The sequence below is a fragment of the Doryrhamphus excisus genome, chromosome 22 (assembly GCF_030265055.1).
Source record: "Doryrhamphus excisus isolate RoL2022-K1 chromosome 22, RoL_Dexc_1.0, whole genome shotgun sequence".
Lineage (NCBI taxonomy): Eukaryota > Metazoa > Chordata > Actinopteri > Syngnathiformes > Syngnathidae > Doryrhamphus > Doryrhamphus excisus.
In genome coordinates this window covers 13,277,793-13,297,862 of record NC_080487.1, presented here as the reverse complement: position 1 = coordinate 13,297,862, position 20,070 = coordinate 13,277,793, and the positions used below count along the sequence as shown (strand labels likewise).

Below are 20,070 nucleotides of genomic sequence, written 5' to 3'. Positions count from 1 at the left end.
GCTTTTAATGGTCTCCCTTGACAACCGTCTGATAAGGACTCCCTAAATGTAAACATTAGCTGTTAGCTGTTAGCGGTCTCCCTTGACAACCGTCTGATAAGGATTCCCTAAATGTAAACATTAGCTGTTAGCTGTTAGCTTTTAGTGGTCTCCCTTGACAACCGTCTGATAAGGATTCCCTAAATGTAAACATTAGCTGTTAGCTGTTAGCTTTTAGTGGTCTCCCTTGACAACCGTCTGATAAGGATTCCCTAAATGTAAACATTAGCTGTTAGCGCTCTCCCTTGGCAACCGTCTGATAAGGATTCCCTAAATGTAAACATTAGCTGTTAGCGCTCTCCCTTGGCAACCGTCTGATAAGGATTCCCTAAATGTAAACATTAGCTGTTAGCTGCTAGCGGTCTCCCTTGACAACCACTAAAAAAAACAACACCACCACCAACCCAGATTGGCACAGAACATGCTAACCTTAATACCACAACACAAAATACCAGTTAACGCTAGTTAGCTAACATGAACTAGTGTAGTACTTTCTGCTTCCCAGCATGCTTTGCGGCACTGCAACGTAAATGGCTAATATTCAGTGTAAGTGTTTTAGTGTCGTTATTATTCACAGTGTCGAGAAAATTATGTTTTCTTTATTTTTCGGCCATCTTTGTGGGGCTCAAGCATCTGATTTTGAGCTTGTTTCTTCCCGCCATGTTTGAATTGTTGTTATTATATTTTTGTTTATTTTTTATGTTTTTATTTATTTTTTTTTACATGTTTTTACTGCTGGTGAGTTCCCTCCTCTGTTGTTTTACTTGATTATGCATGTGATGTTTTTTTTTTCCTGATTCTTGCAGGTGATGTTCCTCCTTCCCTTTTTTAGGGAGGGATTAAGGGGGTGCTTGGGTAAAAGTGCGGGTGTGTGTGTGGTGGTGGAGGGGAAGGCGCTCCCGTTTGCTCCACTCTTTGCAAGTTGAGCACACACTTTTTTTTTTTTTTTTTTTTTGCGTCCCACAGCAGCAACAGAAGAGGAAGAAGGAGAAGAAGGCGAAGGACCAGACAGAACCGCAGAGGAGGTACATTCAGTTTTTTCTTAGTGTCGCTTTAGTCCACGACTGGATTGCAGATGTTCCTGCAGCGTGGCGGACTTGCATAGAAAGTTTGGTTTTTTATTGAACAAAGATTACGGAGATATACTTTTTATTTTATTTTTTTTTAAATAAGCAAAGTTGCCTGCTTTCGAGCTTTCTTTCAAGTTTTGCTTGAAGCGGCTGTTGTCGTTCGTCCCGGCCACCCCCCCTCCTCTGCGTCCCCATACATGGATGGTCCAGCGTCGGTCTCTGCAGCGCAGGCCGAGTTTGGTGCTTGGAAGGACGGCCAAATGTGCCGCCAAGTCACCGCAGCACAGCGTTGAGGACTTGGTTCGGATATAAAAACAACAACAAAAAAAGGGAAAAAAAAGGGGTGAAAAAAGGAAAAAAAAGTAAGCCAGCAGACCCTCAGCTATGGGTGGCATGCACCTACTGATGTGCTTCTCACTCAGTCAACTTTTACTGGAGTCCACTTCTGCTGCAGGAACCCACGGTGAGTGATCATGATGGTGGACTTGCATCCTTGGAATGTTTAACTGACTTTCCGCTATCTGTCCCATCAGACAAACTCTCGGGAAAGTTAAGTGAATATGGTCTTATCGTGCCATTCAGCACAGACTCCCACGGCCGCTACGTGTCTCACCTGCTCTCCACTGGAGGAGCTCCAGAGGATGGAGATGATGGAAGCAGCGGCGGTGACAACGGAAGGAAGAGGAGAACCACCGGGAGACGAAGGGTGGCCCGCGGCGCCCCCGAGATGCCCTCGTCGACCCGCGGCTTGTCGACCCAGCGCTTGTTTTTCAACGTGACCGTCTTCGGCAAGGAGCTGCACCTTCGCTTGAGGGCCAACAGGAGGTTGGTGGCGCCGGAGGCCTGGGTGGAGTGGCAGGAGGACTTTGAGGAGAAGGCCAAGGAGCACGTCCACAGGGGTTGCGTCTTCACCGGGGACGTGAGCGACATGCCCGACGCCACCGTGGCCATAAGCAACTGCGACGGACTGGTAAGTCCTCCATGGGGTCTTTTTGGTGCAGGTCTGGGTGAAGGTGCAACCTACGTGCTAAGTGCTTACTGGGTGACATTTTGGTTGCTTTCCTCGTTTGGTCCAAAAAACTTCAATTCATTCCTATTCAGCAATGTGGCAAGTATCATTAATAACTGGCAGGAGGAGCAATGGCATTGTTCGTGCATGGGCTTATTTTTAGTCTTCCTGTTTATTTGTGCTTTGCAAGGTGGCTGTTATCATTAATAAGAGGAAAGAGGAGAGGTGCTATTAATGCATAACTGGTGTGAGGAGAGACTGCATTAATTCCACAACTTGTACTCATGCTCGTGCATGAGTGGGCATACTGTGGGCTTTTTGATTTTGTGACTTATCTTGAGTCATTCTGTTTATTTCTATAATTCAAGATGGCAGTTGTTGTGAATAACTGGCAGGAGGAGCAATGAAAGGAATGATAAGGTTGCTTTAATGTAATTAATAATTGTCTATATGACTCCCCAGTGCGCTTTGCCTTTGTGGGTCATTTCAAGTCGCTCTGGTTCTTTCTGTTATGCAAGGTGGCTGCCACCATTAATAACTGGTGGGAGGAAAGATCATGTAAATTATCCAACATCTGTGCTCTGTCACTTTTTTGATTCTTTTGAGTCATTGCATTGATTTAAATATTTATTTATGGAAGTTGGCGTTTGTCATTAATAACTGGTGGGAGGAGAGACTGCATTAATTGTTTCACATGTTTACAGTACTTACCACTGCACTTTCTGGGCTATTTCGAGTGGTTCTTGTTATTTTCAATCATGCAAGGTGGCTGCTATCATTCATAACTGGCAGGAGGAGAGATCATGTTTATTATAACACATATCTGTGCCCTTTGACTCTTTGGATTTTTTGAGTCATTGTATGTATTTAAATGATTATTTATGCCAGGTGATGGTTGTCATTAATAACAGGTGGGAGGAGCGATCACATTAATTACATGACAGGGTTATTTTTTTTTGTTAGAGCGCAGCTAACGGGGATCCCTGAACATAAGTGACGCTCATGAAGATACATTTATCCTCACTAGGGTCGCAGGTGTATGCTGGAGCCTATCCCAGCCGACAAATGACAGTATGAACCCAGATCTTCCACATCACTTGACTGTGGGGCCGACATGCTAACCACTAGACCACAGTGCAGAATATTAGTATGAAAATAGGCTATGTATAACAAAAACAAGGACATTGTATGTAAAAAATGTAGCCATGGGCACCCCCTACCCCCCTATATAGTTAGAATGGTAAAGTCCTGATCACCATTTCCATAATATTTTCTACTATATTATACAGAGCCGCCATTTTTAAAGCCAGACAGCACGCTTGTGGGGGGGGTGAACGGAAAAAAGCGATTTTTTTTTTTTCCAGAAGCTAGACATCTCCCGCAGAGAGGTTTCTCATGACATCACTTTGTAGCTCTCTTCAACTTTGATGATTACCGGCATTCCAAGCACATGACACGACGCCCACACGGCGAAGGCGAAGGCCGCCGCAGCTGCTTCGCTACGCTGGAAATGACACACGCGGTTGAATGACATGTATGATGGAAACGTGAGTGCTGGATAATGACCAGTGTGGAAGAGGGCTATTTATGTCCGGGGACGGGGCCTCATGGCAACCTTAAGCCTGGGAGGGGCCAATTTCTGTTGTTTTTTTTTTTCCACCAGTGGATACGGATTGCGGTCTGTTGCCTGTTTTTTGTCTTTTGAAGTCGAGGTCCCGCACGAGTCTGGTCTGTGTCCGCTACTTTTGTTGACATTTGGATAGGACGACGACTTGACTTAAGCGTCGTTTAAGTGGTCCGACGTCGCAGATACTTAAGTCACCACTAATCTTAGCTCAGTCCTTAACACCTTAGCACCTGTGGTTATTTTGGCTAGTGCTTTGCGTTCTACTTTTAAGAATATTTTGCAGATATTTTGCAGATTTGCATTTTAAGGTCGCATGATAGAAGCTTTAGAAATTTATCCTAGGATGAGATTTTAATTATAATAATCCACGCCGTCATGGCAGCAAATAAACGACATTTCTTACAAGTATTATTGTCACGTCAAGCTAGCTTGAATGGTCGAGTGGTTAGCGCGCAGGCGACACAGCTAGGAGACCCGAATTCGATTCCACTCTCGGCCGTCTCCCCGTGCATGCGTGGGTTTTCTCCGGGTACTCCGGTTTCCTCCCACATTCCGAAAACATGCTAGGTTAATTAGCGACTCCAAATTGTCCATAGGTATGAATGGTGATGAGTGTGAATGGTTGTTTGTCTATATGTGCCCTGTGATTGGCTGGCCACCAGTCCAGGGTGTACCCCGGGATAGGCTCCAGCACCGCCGTGACCCTTGTGAGGATAAGTGATAGAAAATGAATGAATGAATGAATGAAAACTTGTTTACCTGTTTTTTTAACATTACTAGAGCTCCCCAGACATGAAATAGCACCCCTATAGTCACTTTTACACTTGTATTACCCGGTATAGTAATAAAATAAGACAAATGACTTGTTTGATGGGTGTTAGAGTTTTAGCTTGGCGTGGGTTAATACCCTTGTGTAGGTTTCCTCCCACATTCCAAAAACATGCTAGGTTAATTAGCCACTCCAAATTGTCCATAGGTATGAATGGTGATGAGTGTGAATGGTTGTTTGTCTATATGTGCCCTGTGATTGGCTGGCCACCGGTTCAGGGTGTACCCCGCCTCTCTCCCCAACACAGCTGGGATAGGCTCCAGCACCCAGCGGTAGAAAATCAATGAATGAAAACTTGTTTACCTGTTTTTTTTAACATTACTAGAGCCCCCCAGACATGAAATAGCACCCCTATAGTCACTTTTACACTTGTATTACCCAGTATAGTAATAAAATAAAACAAATGACTTGTTTGATGGGTGTTTTAGCTTGCCGTGGGTTAATACCCTTGTGTAGGTTTCCTCCCACATTAAAAAAAAACATGCTAGGTTAATTAGCGACTCCAAATTGTCCATAAATATGAATGTGAGAATGGTTGTTTGTTTATATGTGCCCTGTGATTGGCTGTTCACCAGTCCAGGGTGGACCCCGCCTCTCGCCCTGAAGACAGCTGGGATAGGCTCCAGCACCGCCGTGACCCTTGTGAGGATAAGTGATAGAAAATGAATGAATGAATGAAAACTTGTTTACCTGTTTTTTTTAACATTACTAGAGCCCCCCAGACATGAAATAGCACCCCTATAGTCACTTTTACACTTGTATTACCCAGTATAGTAATAAAATAAGACAAATGACTTGTTTGATGTGTGTTTGAGTTTTAGCTTGGCGTGGGTTAATACCCTTGTGTAGGTTTCCTCACACATTTCAAAAAAACATGCTAGGTTAATTAGCGACTCCAAATTGTCCATAGGTATGAATGTGAGTGTGAATGGTTGTTTGTCTATATGTGCTCTGTGATTGGCTGGCCACCAGTCCAGGGTGTACCCCTCCTCTCGCCCTGAAGGCAGCTGGGATAGGCTCCAGCACCCCCAGAAAATGTATGAAAAATTGCATAAAATTATGTAAATGAACAAAAATATAAATATATCAGAAGATGCATTCAAAGATGCTGGGATGACGTAGTATTCTACACAAGTCAGACACACTAGATTGTGTTAGTTTTTCAACTAATGCACAATGTGAGACATTTAAGTGCTGTAATACGTTTTCTAAAGTTGTGTGAAAACTCAAACGTTCTGCTTGACAGCGTGGCACTGAAGTGTACTGTTAGATTGCTTTACAAGGTCACAGCTTTCCATGGTGTTAGTGTTTTGTCTCCTCAGCGGACTGACTGAGAAGAATGAGTGAGAGAGAGAGAGAGAGGTGTTGTGTGTCGGAGGGGCCACAAAGGCAGCACAGAGAGACGCAGAAGTTATATGTTGTAGCGTATCTTCTTCTTCTTTCTCTTTGGGCTTCAGCAAATCAATCTCAAATCAGTCTCCACCAACTACCCTCATGTCCTCCTTCACGACATCCATAAAGCTCCTCTTTGGTCTTCTTCTACGCCTCCTACCTGGCAACATCCTTTTATTCACCATCTCAGTCTGGCATAAAGGACTTTATCTCCAAGGCCTCTAACATGTAATGTACCTCTGATGTACTCCTTCCTGATCCTATCAATCCTGGTCACTCCCAATGAGAACCTCGGCATCCTCATCTCTGCTACCTCCGGCTAACATGTAATGTGCCTCTGATGTACTCCTTCCTGATCCTATCCATCCCAGTCACTCCCAATGAGAACCTCAGCATCCTCATCTCTGCTACCTCCGGCTAACATGTAATGTCCCTCTGATGTACTCATTCCTGATCCTATCCATCCTGGTCACTCCCAATGAGAACCTCAGCATCCTCATCTCTGCTACCTCCGGCTAACATGTAATGTCCCTCGTGATGTACTCCTTCCTGATCCTATCCATCATGGTCACTCCCAATGAGAACCTCAGCATCCTCATCTCTGCTACCTCCGGCTAACATGTAATGTGCCTCTGATGTACTCGTTCCTGATCCTATCCATCCTGGTCACTCCCAATGAGAACCTCAGCATCCTCATCTCTGCTACCTCCGGCTAACATGTAATGTCCCTCTGATGTACTCCTTCCTGATCCTATCCATCCTGGTCACTCCCAATGAGAACCTCAGCATCCTCATCTCTGCTACCTCCGGCTAACATGTAATGTGCCTCTGATGTACTCCTTCCTGATCCTATCCATCCTGGTCACTCCCAATGAGAACATCAGCATCCTCGTCTCTGCTACCTCCGGCTAACATGTAATGTGCCTCTGATGTACTCGTTCTTGATCCTATCCATCCTGGTCACTCCCAATGAGAACCTCGGCATCCTCGTCTCTGCTACCTCCGGCTAACATGTAACGTCCCTCGTGATGTACTCCTTCCTGATCCTATCCATCCTGGTCACTCCCAATGAGAACCTCGGCATCCTCGTCTCTGCTACCACCGGCAAACATGTAATGTCCCTCTGATGTACTCATTCCTGATCCTATCCATCCTGGTCACTCCCAATGAGAACCTCGGCATCCTCGTCTCTGCTACCTCCTGCTAACATGTAATGTCCCTCGTGATGTACTCCTTCCTGATCCTATCCATCCTGGTCACTCCCAATGAGAAGCTCAGCATCCTCATCTCTGCTACCTCCAGCTAACATGTAATGTCCCTCTGATGTACTCCTTCCTGATCCTATCCATCCCGGTCACTCCCAATGAGAACCTTGGCATCCTCATCTCTGCTACCTCCGGCTAACATGTAATGTCCCTCGTGATGTACTCCTTCCTGATCCTATCCATCCTGGTCACTCCCAATGAGAAGCTCAGCATCCTCATCTTTGCTACCTCCGGTTCTGCTTTCCTGTCTTTTCCTCAGTTTTGTAGACCTTTCCTTTCATTTTAGCTGAATCTCTTCCATCACACATCACGCCCGACACTTTTCTCCACTCGTTCCATCCTGCTTCTTCACCTCCTTTTCACAACCTCCATTGTTCTGAGCTGGCATCTTGAGTAGCATCAACTGAATAACTTTGGGTGTGAAGGCAGCTAACAACCTTCGATCCTGGACTTTGATAATAAACACAACGTTCATAGCAACTCGTCTTTTGAGCCGCTCTTGAAAACTTAACTTAAACCTAAAACCCAAAAACCCAGACCCCTGACCCAAGACACCTGAAGCAACCACTCCCAAAGATGTTCCAAATGATGGGTCACAACACATTTTTAAATGCATCGTCGGAGCTAAAGATTCTTATCCCGCACGATCTGAATGATATTCCACGCCACACGCCAATGTTCTCCCGGATAATCCTAGCGCCGGTCTTCATCCATGTGCCCTTTGGGTCTGGCCAAAGAGATAACCACCATGATCAAAGATGAATCCGGTCCTAATCCTTCTGCTCCACTCTCCAACTCCACTCTATTGACGTTAGCATGACATGTTGCAGATGACGTTGTGAGACGTGGAAGTAAATATCCATTGAATGACAGCAGCCGTCGCGTCTTCATGCCATGTTTCAAAACAATCCGTCAAAACACTTGCATTCGCTTCCAGGCAGAATTCATCCATGTTTTTTTTTTGTTTTTTTTTTTTACCGAGACACCGCTTTTCACCTCAATTTGTCTCCAAGTTTGCCTGTTAGTTGGCAGGGAGCTCCGAGTGAAATTACACACAGCAAATATCAGCCTTCAAAGTTGCTGGAGGCAGCGTGTGGAATTTGGTGCTCTGGTGAGCTGACGTGTCTGCTTGCTCTGCTTTTTACTGGCAGTGCCGCTTTATTATGTCCAAAACCCATCTTAAGGTGACCAGCCCATCTATGTAGTAGTGGTCCATATGTGTTGAGTATTGGGAACTTTGTCGTTATCGCTTATCGTGGTGGCGTGACGATCAATAAAAAACAAAGAAAGAAGGCTGGGGGAGCAGCGATGAAGTGAATAAGACTTACCTTTAAAGTATTCTTTTCGTCTTTCATCCCCTTTTCCGTGACAAACAAAATACACATATTTAAATTTAGCACAAAAGGATGTCAACAATTTGCCGTACCATTATACTTTTACATGCGTAAACCAAAAATTAACTTTTGACCTTTGTTCCCGGAGACACAACCCTTACTCCTTAACACCACCATCAGGTTTTGCCATGAGTTATTTCTTGAATTCACTCATGTTTTTCAGAGCCAGATGCAAGTGTCAGAATTTTTATTTAAAAAAAAAAGTGAGAACCACAATTAAATTCAATTAATAACTCATGGCAAAACAGGATGGGGGTGTTTTTCAATAAATAACTCATGGCAAAACATGATGGTGGTGTTTTGCCATGAGTTATTTCTTGAATTCAATCGTGTTTTTCACCTTCAATTCAATCGATTGAATTCAGTAAATAACTCATGGCAAAACCACCACCGTCCTGTTTTGCCATGAGTTATTATGAGTTACATGAGTTGCCAATAGTTATTTATTGAATTCAATCATGTTTCTCATCTTTTTTTTTTTTATCAAAATGTTGACACACGCAACTGGCACTGAGATACACGATTGAATTTAAGAAATAACTCATGGCAAAACAGGATGGTGGTGTTGAAGAGGAAGGTTTTGATCTCGCTATGACATCGTGACAGCAATAGCTCATGGCAAAACACCACCATACTGTTTTGCCATGAGTTATTTCTTGAATTCAATGGCTCTATGAAACATGATGGAATTCAAGAAATAACTCATGGCAAAACAGGATGGTGGTGTTGAAGAGTTCTCAGAGCCCGTTGCAAAACACCACCATCCTGTTTTGCTGTGAGTTATTTCTTGAATTCAATGGCTCTATGAAACATGATGGAATTCAAGAAATAACTCATGGCAAAACAGGATGGTGGTGTTGATGAGTTCTCAGAGCCAGTTGCAAAACACCACCATTCTGTTTTGCCACGAGTTATTTCTTGAATTCGATTGAATTCCCAGTTGCAAGTGTCAGCATTTTGATAAAAAAAAAAAAAGAAAATGTAAGAAACACGATTGAATTGAATAATTAACTCATGGCAAAACACCACCATCCTGTTTTGCCATGAGTTATTTTTTATTCAATTTAATTTATCACTTTTTTTTTAATCTAAATGCTTTTTCACTGATTAATATGATTTTTTATCCATCCATCCACGAACTGATCCATTCATCGATAGTCATCTTCTCCTCCAACCATCCATCGATCAGTCTAATCATGCTTCCATCCATCCATGAATCAATCCACCCAATCTATGTTTCCATCCCAAATTGTTAGGAATCCAATGCCTTTTTCCAGCAGCCAATCAACTGAGGCGTGCATGCATCCATTCATCGAATCCTGCCTGTGTCAAACTATTTTCCATCATCTTTTTCCGATCCCAGGTCCTCCTGCGATGTTCATGTGCCTCTTGGACAGCAGAGCTCGTCCTGACCGTGCCTGCTTGTGTTTACTCTCCAGATGTTTCTTGGCTCTTCTGCAGCCTCGCTTTCCTTCCACCCCCTGAACTCCCCCTTCTTGATGAAACACAGAGGAAGTCTCATTTGGCATTTTCTGTTCAGAAACGTTATTCCTTTCTTTTCAGGCAGCGTTGTTCTCGCTTGTTTCTACACTACATTTCAGATTCTTTACGAACTTCTCCCTTTACATTACCACCAGCTGGCAGGATTTCTCCCACCAGGAGGCGTAGGTCAGGGGTCTCAAACACGCGGCCCGCGGGCCAAATGTGGCCCGCAGGACACCAGTTTGAGGCCCCCGCCTTGATATGAAAGTGTAATGTTAAAGTTTGATATGGATGCTGTATGGTATCATGTACCCAGAAAAAATGATTACGTTTGATTAATGTTCATGTTAAAGGTTAAATAACTGTTAATAGTTGTCCTCCCTATCCGTGTGGAAGTGGTAAGTTTTGGGCTATTTAAGTTGAAAGGAAATAACTTGAAGGCTACCGTTTTTAGGTGGCTAGCTCTCTAGTTTGCGAGTTAGCATGTGTCTCAAGACCCTGCAGTTGCGCAATATGTTGTAAATGAAATACGTAAATGTGACTATAGTCGTGTTTTGTCATGTCTACAGGGCTCTAATAATGCTTTGTTCATTTTAATATGAAAAAAATCATTTGTCTACCCACCAACTATATGTGGTTTCTTAACTTTTTATTATTATTATTATTATATTTATTTATTACTGATTGATTGATTTTCTTTATTCTTGATTTGTTTATTTATTTTTCATCTTATTTTGTGCAGAAAAATAAAAAGTAAGATATTTGAGAACAGTGGAATGTTTTATCAGAGCTTTTATTGTAGAAAATCGAAACCAAAACAAAGTTTATAAATTTTTCTGTTTTTAATAAATGCGTTTTTTTGGGGTTTTTTTTTGGCCCAGTCTCACCCAGACCCCTAGCTCCAGTGGCCCCCAAGTAAATTGAGTTTGAGACCCCTGGTGTAGGTGCTATAAGTTGGCGTGGCGGCTTTATCAATAAAGTAAACATTTGCTCAGCTCGTTGGATGTGATGAAGCAGCTTAGCTGGTATTGATAATGAATGGGACGCCCCGTGAGGTCATTATTAGAGCAGCGGGAGGGTGTTGGGGGTACGCTGGGTTGGGGGGGCACGCTGACGGACAATGAAGAGTATGGGGTGGGATACATCTTGCTCATGTATTTCTCTTTTGATGACATCCCAGAAGCAATTATCTTCACAATAAGCTCAAAAAAAGCAATCTTTTTTTCATTTCATTTCTCTTACAGGTGACCAAAAAAAAACAACCATTGTCCATCAGAAATCCATAATTCATTGCAAAATTACATAACGTATTTAATTACTGGCCTTCAAACTCTCTTTTTCCAGGCAGGCTTGATCCGCACCAACAACGGCGAGTATTTCATCGAGCCTCTGGAGAAGGGCCAGCAGGATGTGGAGGTGCAGGGGCGTGTCCACGTGGTCTACCGCAGGTCGGCCATCAAGCGGGAAGCCGGCCAGCACGGGGAGGAGCTCCGCAATGAAGGTACGCTACGGAAAAAACACGTAAAAGAGTTGAAAAGTAACACGTCATTGAGCACCTGGGTGAAACAAAATGGCCTTCAAAGCATGAAAAGAAACGTCCAAATTTTTGGTGCTTCCATAATCGTGTATTGGTAGCTGTGTTTTAAACATCTGACTCTGACACCCGTTATTGTTATTACTCATTTATTTGTACTGTGCAGACTAAAACCAGGAAAATACAACAAAATGGAGAGCGTAGTACTATAAATGTGTACATGTTGGTAGCATCCACAAATCTAAATTGTAAGCAATTTCGTATTGTTGCTCTGGAAAAGACTGGAGATCTTTTATTACGTTCTTCGCAGTGGTCGACTTCGGCATCGCCGACCTCCCGGCGACCTTGAACTTGGTGCAGAACAAGCTAACCGAAGCCGAACGCAAGCGAAGGCACACCAAGAAGGACGACTACAACATCGAGGTGCTTCTTGCCGTGGATGATTCAGTGGTTCGCTTCCACGGGAAAGAGCACGTGCAAAACTACGTCCTGACGCTCATGAATATTGTAAGTAGCGATGCGAAGGGTGGGGGGGGGGGGGGGGGGGGGGGGGTCAGCGGGTTCATGAGACGTCAAATATCAGTTGACATCCCGCTTTGTCAACAGCTTTTTTAATGGATTACGGCGGAGGTTAGCTCCTTCTTTACGGACCTCAGCAGCTCCTACCACCATAAGCTCCTTACGAGGAACCCAAATCTTTCAAGTCAGATTTTCACAGAGCGCTGGTTTCACTCGGTAACAGTTACCGCTGTGGGAGCCCACATAGTGGTCTGATAAGCCGCAGCGGCCCAGTTGCGGGTTGTTGGCATGTTATGTTGTCATGGAAACCTTGTGTTTTTTTTTAATTAGCATGCTGCGTTCATGGACTCATTGTGTGGACTCTCAGATGAGAATTTTTTTCTGTTTCCCCGAGGGAAATTTTCTCCAAGAAGCGAGGGGTTTGCATGTAAGCCACCAGAGCCGTACCCGTGTTCAAATCCCTCCGAATCCCTCCTGTAGTACCACCTGGAGAAACTCCCCCCCCCCCCGCACCTCGAGGGATTGATTACTGGACCTCCTGTCTGCGTGAGGCCGAGGTGGCTGTTGAGGGCGCCCGGTTGGGTACACAATGGCGGTGTTGTTCCCAGCACGGGCTGCGGCGATGCGTTGCCGCATACAAACCAGGGACGGCCCGAGCCGCCTCCGGTCCACAGCTGCTACTCTCGTTTTGGAGCCGAATTCCAACCTCCTTAAGTGTGTGTGTGTGTGTTTGTACATGTGTGTTCCTTCTGGTTTTGGAATTATCAGCATGCACGTGGCCCTTTAAGACAGGGGTCTCAAACTCAATTTACTTGGGGGCCACTGGAGCTAGGGTCTGGGCGAGGCTGGGCCGCATGAGGTTTTCCAAAAAAAACAACAAAAAAACGCATTTATTAAAAACAGAAAATGAATAAACTTTGCTTTGGTTTCGATTTTCTACAAGAAAAGCTCTATAATAATATATAATATATATATTATAATATAATAATAATAATAATAAAACGACAAATAATAAAAACTTAAGAAACCACATATAGTTGGTGGGTAGACAAATTATTTTTTTTCAGATTAAAATGAACAAAGCATTATTAGAGCCCTGTAGACATGACAAAACACGACTATAGTCACATTTATACTCTTTTTATTTACAACATATTGCGCAACTGCGGCGTCTTGTGACACATGCTAACTCGCAAACTAGAGAGCTAGCGACCTAAACGGTAGCCTCCAAGTTATTTCCTTTAAACTTAAATAGCCAAAAACTTACCACTTCCACACGGATAGGGAGGATAACTATTAACAGTTATTTAACCTTAATAATAATAATACTAAAAGTAATAATTTTTTTCTGGGTACATGATACCATACAGCATCCATATCAAACTTGCGCATTAAACTTTCATATCAAGGCGGGGGCCTCAAACTAGTGTCCTGCGGGCCACATTTGGCCCGCGGGCCGCATGTTTGAGACCCCTGCTTTAAGACATACCAGAACACATTCAGATGTTGAAAATATGATGTGCAACCTCAGCATTTGATACTAAATTCGTGTTAGCTATGGGAGCTAAAGTGCTAACATTACATTGTAACAGTGACATCATGCTAGGTCAGGCTGCTATAGAAAAACTACACGATTAAATGTATAGTTCACACGTGTGTAGCAGATTGACGGATAGTTTGCAGAGCTTCATTTTAAGATGCATAGCGAAGCCTTTTTAAAAACTTTTTAGGCGTATTTAAAATTTTCTGTCAATGTCGGAACTAAACTGTTCATTTTGGGCTTTTAGGCATAACAAAAAAAGCTTTATTTTACTCAAGATCCTGCGCGTCTCCACTGAAACATTAAATGTAGCGCCCGCCTTTTCTTTGAAACGGATCGGTGAGGAGTCCAAGTCCATTGGCTCTACCTTGTCTGGAACCGTCACAGCATGTTTTGGCCCCGAACGGACTCCTAGTGAATGGAATATCCGCTCAAGTGAGTTTCCTGTTGCTCGGCATCCCCAAGTCAATTTGGACTTGATGCCCAGGAAGACGTTCATCACTGTCAATGGCGGGTGGGGGGGGGTTATGTGCTGTGAGGACATGACCCTGCAGAATACCCTGCTTATTTGTTGGTTGTACTTTGTTCATTTTTAGACATTTTAGTCCTTTGTGCGCCTCCTAGCTTAGAATCCCTTCCACTAAGAACAACAACCAGGATGTGTATCGTGCTAGATGATGCTATGATGACTCACACGGCCGTTACGCCCTGAAAGGGAGTCCAGTGGGTCAGTTGTTACATTGTGTACAGTCCTCGGCCCTCGGGGTCCTGCTGATGACTCAATGACCCGTGTCCGAGCTGAGTGAATGTCATTTGGTAAAATAGGAACCCGGCCATCGAGGAGGAGGCGCAACGAGAATATTAAAAACACATTGTAATTTTGCAGATTAAGGGTTTGAGTTGGGGTAATAAAATGTAATAATAGTAATTACAGTTTGAATTGCAACCCTTTAATGATTATTAGAGACTTTGTTATGGAATTTGATTAACTTGTCAGGAAATGAGTATAGTCAACTATGGGTTGGTTAAAGACAGAATTCGTAAATAAAATAATAATAATAACAAATAACAGTATTTTCTGGACTATAAGTCGCTCCAGAGTCGCACAAGGCCAAAAATACATAATTAGGTAGAAAAAAACGTACATAAGTCGCACTGGAGTATAAGTCGCATTTTTTGCGAGTAATTTCTTTTTCAAACTACTTGACCAAAACAGACATTACGTCCTCTTGGAAGGCAAGTTATGCTAACACAATGCTTATTCGGCTACTAAAAAAAATAAACATGAACAGAAAAGGTCATTTATAAGTCGCTCTGGAGTATAAGTGGCAGGAACAGCCAACCTATGAAAAAAACTTGGACTTATAATCTGGAAAATACGATATATATATTACCGTATTTTCTGGACTATAAGTCGCACAAGACCAAAAATGCATAATTAGGCAGAAAAAAACATACATAAGTCGCACTGGAGTATAAGTCGCATTTTTCGCGAGTAATTTATTTTCCAAACTACTTGACCAAAACAGACATTACGTCCTCTTGGAAGGCAAGTTTTAACATTAACATGTAAGATATGCTAACACAATGCTTATTCGGCTACTAAAAAAAATAAACATGAACAGAAAAGGTCATTTATAAGTCGCTCTGGAGTATAAGTGGCAGGAACAGCCAACCTATGAAAAAAAATGTGACTTATAGTCTGAAAAATACGATATATATATTACCGTATTTTCTGCACTATAAGTCGCTCCGAAGTATAAGTCGCACAAGGCCAAAAATGCATAATTAGGCTGAAAAAAAAACATACAAAAGTCGCATTTTTTGCAGGTAATTTATTTTTCAAACTACGTCCTCTTGGAAGGCAAGTTCTAACATTAACATGTAATATATGCTAACACAATCGGCTACACAAAAAATAAACATGAACAGAAAAGGTCATTTATCAGTCGCTCTGGAGTATAAGTGGCAGGAACAGCCAACCTATGAAAAAAACTTTGACTTATAGTCCGGAAAATACAGTAAATGAAAAAAAGAAAACAATAAAATGGTTGCTAGGCACCTGATTCGTGTGTTTTGGTACCCAAAATGTGACCGTAATCAAATAATACACACGATAGCCACTTTATTAGCTTCGCAATCTAACGAGATTCAATTATGATTGACACTAGAAGAACGTAACGTTAATTCCGTCCATCATGGAAGCAGTTTTGCACCTTGAATATAAAAACTAAACACACTAACTCAGACTCCCTGATCACGTGAAAAAATGTGAGCCCACCCTCGCCCCGTGAAAAAGAGTCCAGCCTTAGTTTAGCTTGTTAACTGCAAGCCATAACCAAAGAACGCTACCTCTAAATTTGAACTTCCAGGGTGGGAGCGAACTTATGTGTGAAAATAAAAGCCGACGTCGGGAATAGCAGCAGTGCATAGCATACATTCCACGTCGTCATAAAGCCAAAGACAGCCGCTGACACATTTCTGGGTCAGCTGGTTACTATTTTTTTTTTTTTTTCCCCTTGTCTCTGAATACTGCATAACATCATTGGTTGTACTGGAGCCCCGCCAGTGTATTAACACGATATTCCAACATAAGTCAGCTAAAGCCAAGAAAAAATGCCTGAAAAGGAGTATATTTCCAGTATGCTTCTATTGTTAACATTTTGTTGCTTGTTTCTTCTTTCAGGTGGATGAAATCTACCACGATGAGTCTTTGGGAGCCAACATCAACATCGTCCTCGTTCGCATGATTATGGTCGGGTATCGACAGGTAAGGTCTATCTACATTTCTATTGTTTTTATTGTGGAAAGTAAGTGGAGTTACATGCTTTTCAATGACAGTAATGATATAATAATATGGGGGGGGGGGGGGGGGTACTTTCAAAGACTAAACACAAATCATGGAAGCATCCGTAAAAAGTCCTAAAAAAGGATGTAAGGACCACTTTGATATTTTGGAAAGGGTAATACGTTATACAGTACATACTGTATTATTACTATATACTGTATTATTGTAAAACTGCAGATTTGTTTTTGAATATTTTTTTTTCAGAATTTTGTTTCACTTTATTCCCATATTTAAACTTTAATACCCAATCCCAATTTTCCAAAAATGATAACTATGTTTTGTTTGTTTCTCATTGTACCACTTAAAAAAAATTTTTTTTAATATTTTGACTTTATGCAACAAATTTTTTTCCTTATAATATTACTAATTTATGTCGTAAAATTCCAACTTTTTCCTATAATATTTCAACTTTATTCTCATAGAATTACAGCTGTTTTTTTGTGCTGTGTTTTATTATTATTTATACTTTTTCGGGTATTTCATCCTGTAAATTTTCTTTACTGCCCTGTGATTGGCTGGCGACAAGTCCGGGGTGTACCCCGCCTCTCGCCCGAAGACAGCTGGGATAGGCTCCAGCACCCCCGCCGCGACCCTCATGAGGAAAAAGCGGTAGAAAATGAATGAATGAATAAATACGTTTTGTTTGTTTCTCATTGTACCACTTAAAAAAAATTTTTTTTTAAATATTTTGACTTTATGCAACAATTTTTTTTCCTTATAATATTACAAAATTTTGTCATAAAATTCCAACTTTTTCCTATAATATTTCAACCTTATTCTCATAGAATTACTGCTGTTTTTTGTGCTGTGTTTTATTATTATCAGCACTTTTATTCGTCCTGTAGATAGCGCCATCAAAACACTTTCCATTGAAGTCGCCATAAAAAAAATGACGAACACCCCCCCACCCCCACCCCACACGCTGTCAGCTGGTCTTTACATGCCCCCGAAACGCCGCCTCCACGCTTCCTGCAGCTGGTTGTCAAAGCAGAGCCGTGTTGTTTACCTAGCGCTTATCTGATGGGATCAAACTTGTTGACTCTGTCGGCCGCCCTGCTGCTAAGTCTTTTTTTTTGCAGGTGTGACGTACTACTTTTTGTTGTCGAGACCACCTCCAGGTATTTACACAGTAGCAATTATTCTCTGAGGTGGACTAAAAGGAATTGGTTGGAGCAGCAGGAGGTTTTGTATTCATCGCAGTTTGACGTAATTTTGCGGAAAAATGTACTTGTTTAGCTGCGTTAGCCTAGCCGGTATCGCTTATACTGTGTTTTCATTGTATCATGTTGTGTTACCACAGAAACAGCATAGTGTGTTTCTGAAACTGTTTTTGTTTGTTTATGTATTTTTAATTATCGGTCTTGATTTATGATTATGCTGCACAGTGGTTGATCTGGAAGACCTGGGTTCAAATCCTCGCTTGGGCATGTTCTGAATACATAATGAGCTTTTTCTTTAAACACAAATACGGATAATTACGAAATGTACTCGTTACATACTCGTAATCGTAACGGATCGGATACTCGTTCCTAATATTTACATTTTTAAATGAAAAACAGATTAATGGAATACCAAAATAGTTGTCGATTAATGAGATAATTTATTAATCATGATTAATTGTAGCAGCACTAATGCAGATTTAGCCAGTCCACAAGTTAAGATTTTAAGTTTCCGTTTCTGCTTTTTCAGTCCATCAGTCTAATCGAGCGTGGCAACCCGTCCCGCAGCCTGGAACAAGTGTGCCGGTGGGCCAACACGCAGCAGCGTGGCGACCCCGACCACGCCGAGTACCACGACCACGCCATCTTCCTCACAAGGCAAGATTTTGGTCCCGCAGGTATGCAAGGTACTGTATTCTCTCTCGATCGAGGCCTGTGCAGACTGAGTGCTCTATTCTGCTTCCATTCTCAAAGGGGTTCAAGTCTTTGCCCAGGTAAGGTCCACCATGGGAGCAGGAGGCCGCTAGTGTAAAAAAAAAACAAAAAAAACGAAAAAAAAAACTCCAAAAACATTTAGCGTGTGGCTCTCCGGAACCTTGCCCACTGGACATTGACGTCCCCCCTTGGACATGAAAAATGCATTTTCGAAGGGGCGTTTTTGGCATGTAGAGAAAAATCAGACATTTTTCATGCACCCCAGTGATTACATGATAAATGCGATGCTAATGCTACATGTATGTCAGTAGAAGGAGTTCATACATGTTCAGGGAGAACAAAACTGATGAAGGCAATTTATTTTTGCCCTATGGCAGAATTACAAGAAGCAAAGTTAGACATTTGCAAAGTCAACGAGACAGCTGGTCCGCTAGTATGTTAGCTAGCTATTGAAAAAGACAAAGACTCAGGATAAAAGTGTGGATTGATTTCATTAATAAATAATAAATGCATAAATTAGCTGTTAAATAGCTACTTAGTTAGTGAAATTATACAAAAATAACTAAAAACTACTTTATTAGCACACTTTTAGTGAAGATACTATTGGTAGTTAGCAATATGGTAGCATAGAATATTATATATAGGATGTTCCAAGAGGGCAAATCGGATAAATGTGTGGATTTGGGAATTAACAGAATTACACAAACGTAATATCAATTATTACGTTAGCTAGGCATTATTACGTTAGCAAGTTGCTTAGCAGATGTATCAAAAGGACAAAAGGTAAAAAAAAAAACACGACATTTGCAAAGTCAACGAGACAGCTGGTCTGCTAGTATGTTAGCTAGCTATTGAAAAAGACAAAAACTCAGGATAAAAGTGTGGATTGATTTCATTAATAAACAATAAATGCATAAATTACCTGTTAAATAGCTATTTAGTTAGTGAAATTATACAAAAATAACTAAAAACTACTTTATTAGAACACTTTTAGTGAAGATACTATTAGTAGTTAGCAAGATAGTCAGTTAGCAATATGGTAGCATAGAATATGATATATTGGATGTTCCAAGTGAGCAAATTGGATAAATGTGTGGATTTGGGAATTAACAGAATTAAACAAACGTAATATTAATTATTACGTTAGCTAGGCAGGTAGCTTGTTAGCTTGTACTCTAACCAGACAGGTATTAGCCAGCCATTTAGCTAGTTAGTTCATGGAACAAAACTTCAAAAAACAACATTCACAAAGTCATCGGGACAGTTAGCTGGTCAGCTAGTATGTTAGCAAGCTATGGAAAAAGATCTGGATAAAAATGCGGATTGATTAATAAATAATAAAAGCAAAAATTAGAATTCACGCTAGTTAGTTAGCTAGCTAGCAAGTTGCTTAGCAGATGTATCAAAAGGACAAAAGGTAAAAAAAAAACATGACATTTGCAAAGTCAACGAGACAGCTGGTCTGCTAGTATGTTAGCTAGCTTTTGAAAAAGACAAAAACTCAGGATAAAAGTGTGGATTGATTTCATTAATAAATAATAAATGCATAAATTAGCTGTTAAATAGCTACTTAGTTAGTGAAATTATACAAAAATAACTAAAAACTACTTTACTAGAACACTTTTAGTGAAGATACTATTGGTAGTTA

The 20,070-nt window shown here is 41.7% G+C and overlaps 1 protein-coding gene across 2 annotated transcripts in view; it reads left to right on the top strand.

The window, feature by feature from the left end:
• Positions 1-940: 940 nt before the first annotated feature.
• The window catches only part of LOC131109568 (A disintegrin and metalloproteinase with thrombospondin motifs 14), a 39,750-nt gene continuing 20,620 nt past the window's right edge, over positions 941-20,070 (top strand). The window contains exons 1-6 of one of the 2 annotated variants that reach the window (XM_058061727.1): positions 941-1,572; positions 1,643-2,079; positions 11,452-11,608; positions 11,952-12,148; positions 16,387-16,470; positions 18,238-18,385. In XM_058061727.1, coding sequence (XP_057917710.1) covers positions 1,494-1,572; positions 1,643-2,079; positions 11,452-11,608; positions 11,952-12,148; positions 16,387-16,470; positions 18,238-18,385 — 1,102 coding nt within the window. In that variant the 5' untranslated portion in view covers positions 941-1,493. Of the gene's footprint in view, positions 1,573-1,642; positions 2,080-11,451; positions 11,609-11,951; positions 12,149-16,386; positions 16,471-18,237; positions 18,395-20,070 lie in introns of both variants that reach the window. The other variant, XM_058061726.1, reaches the window with a different exon arrangement.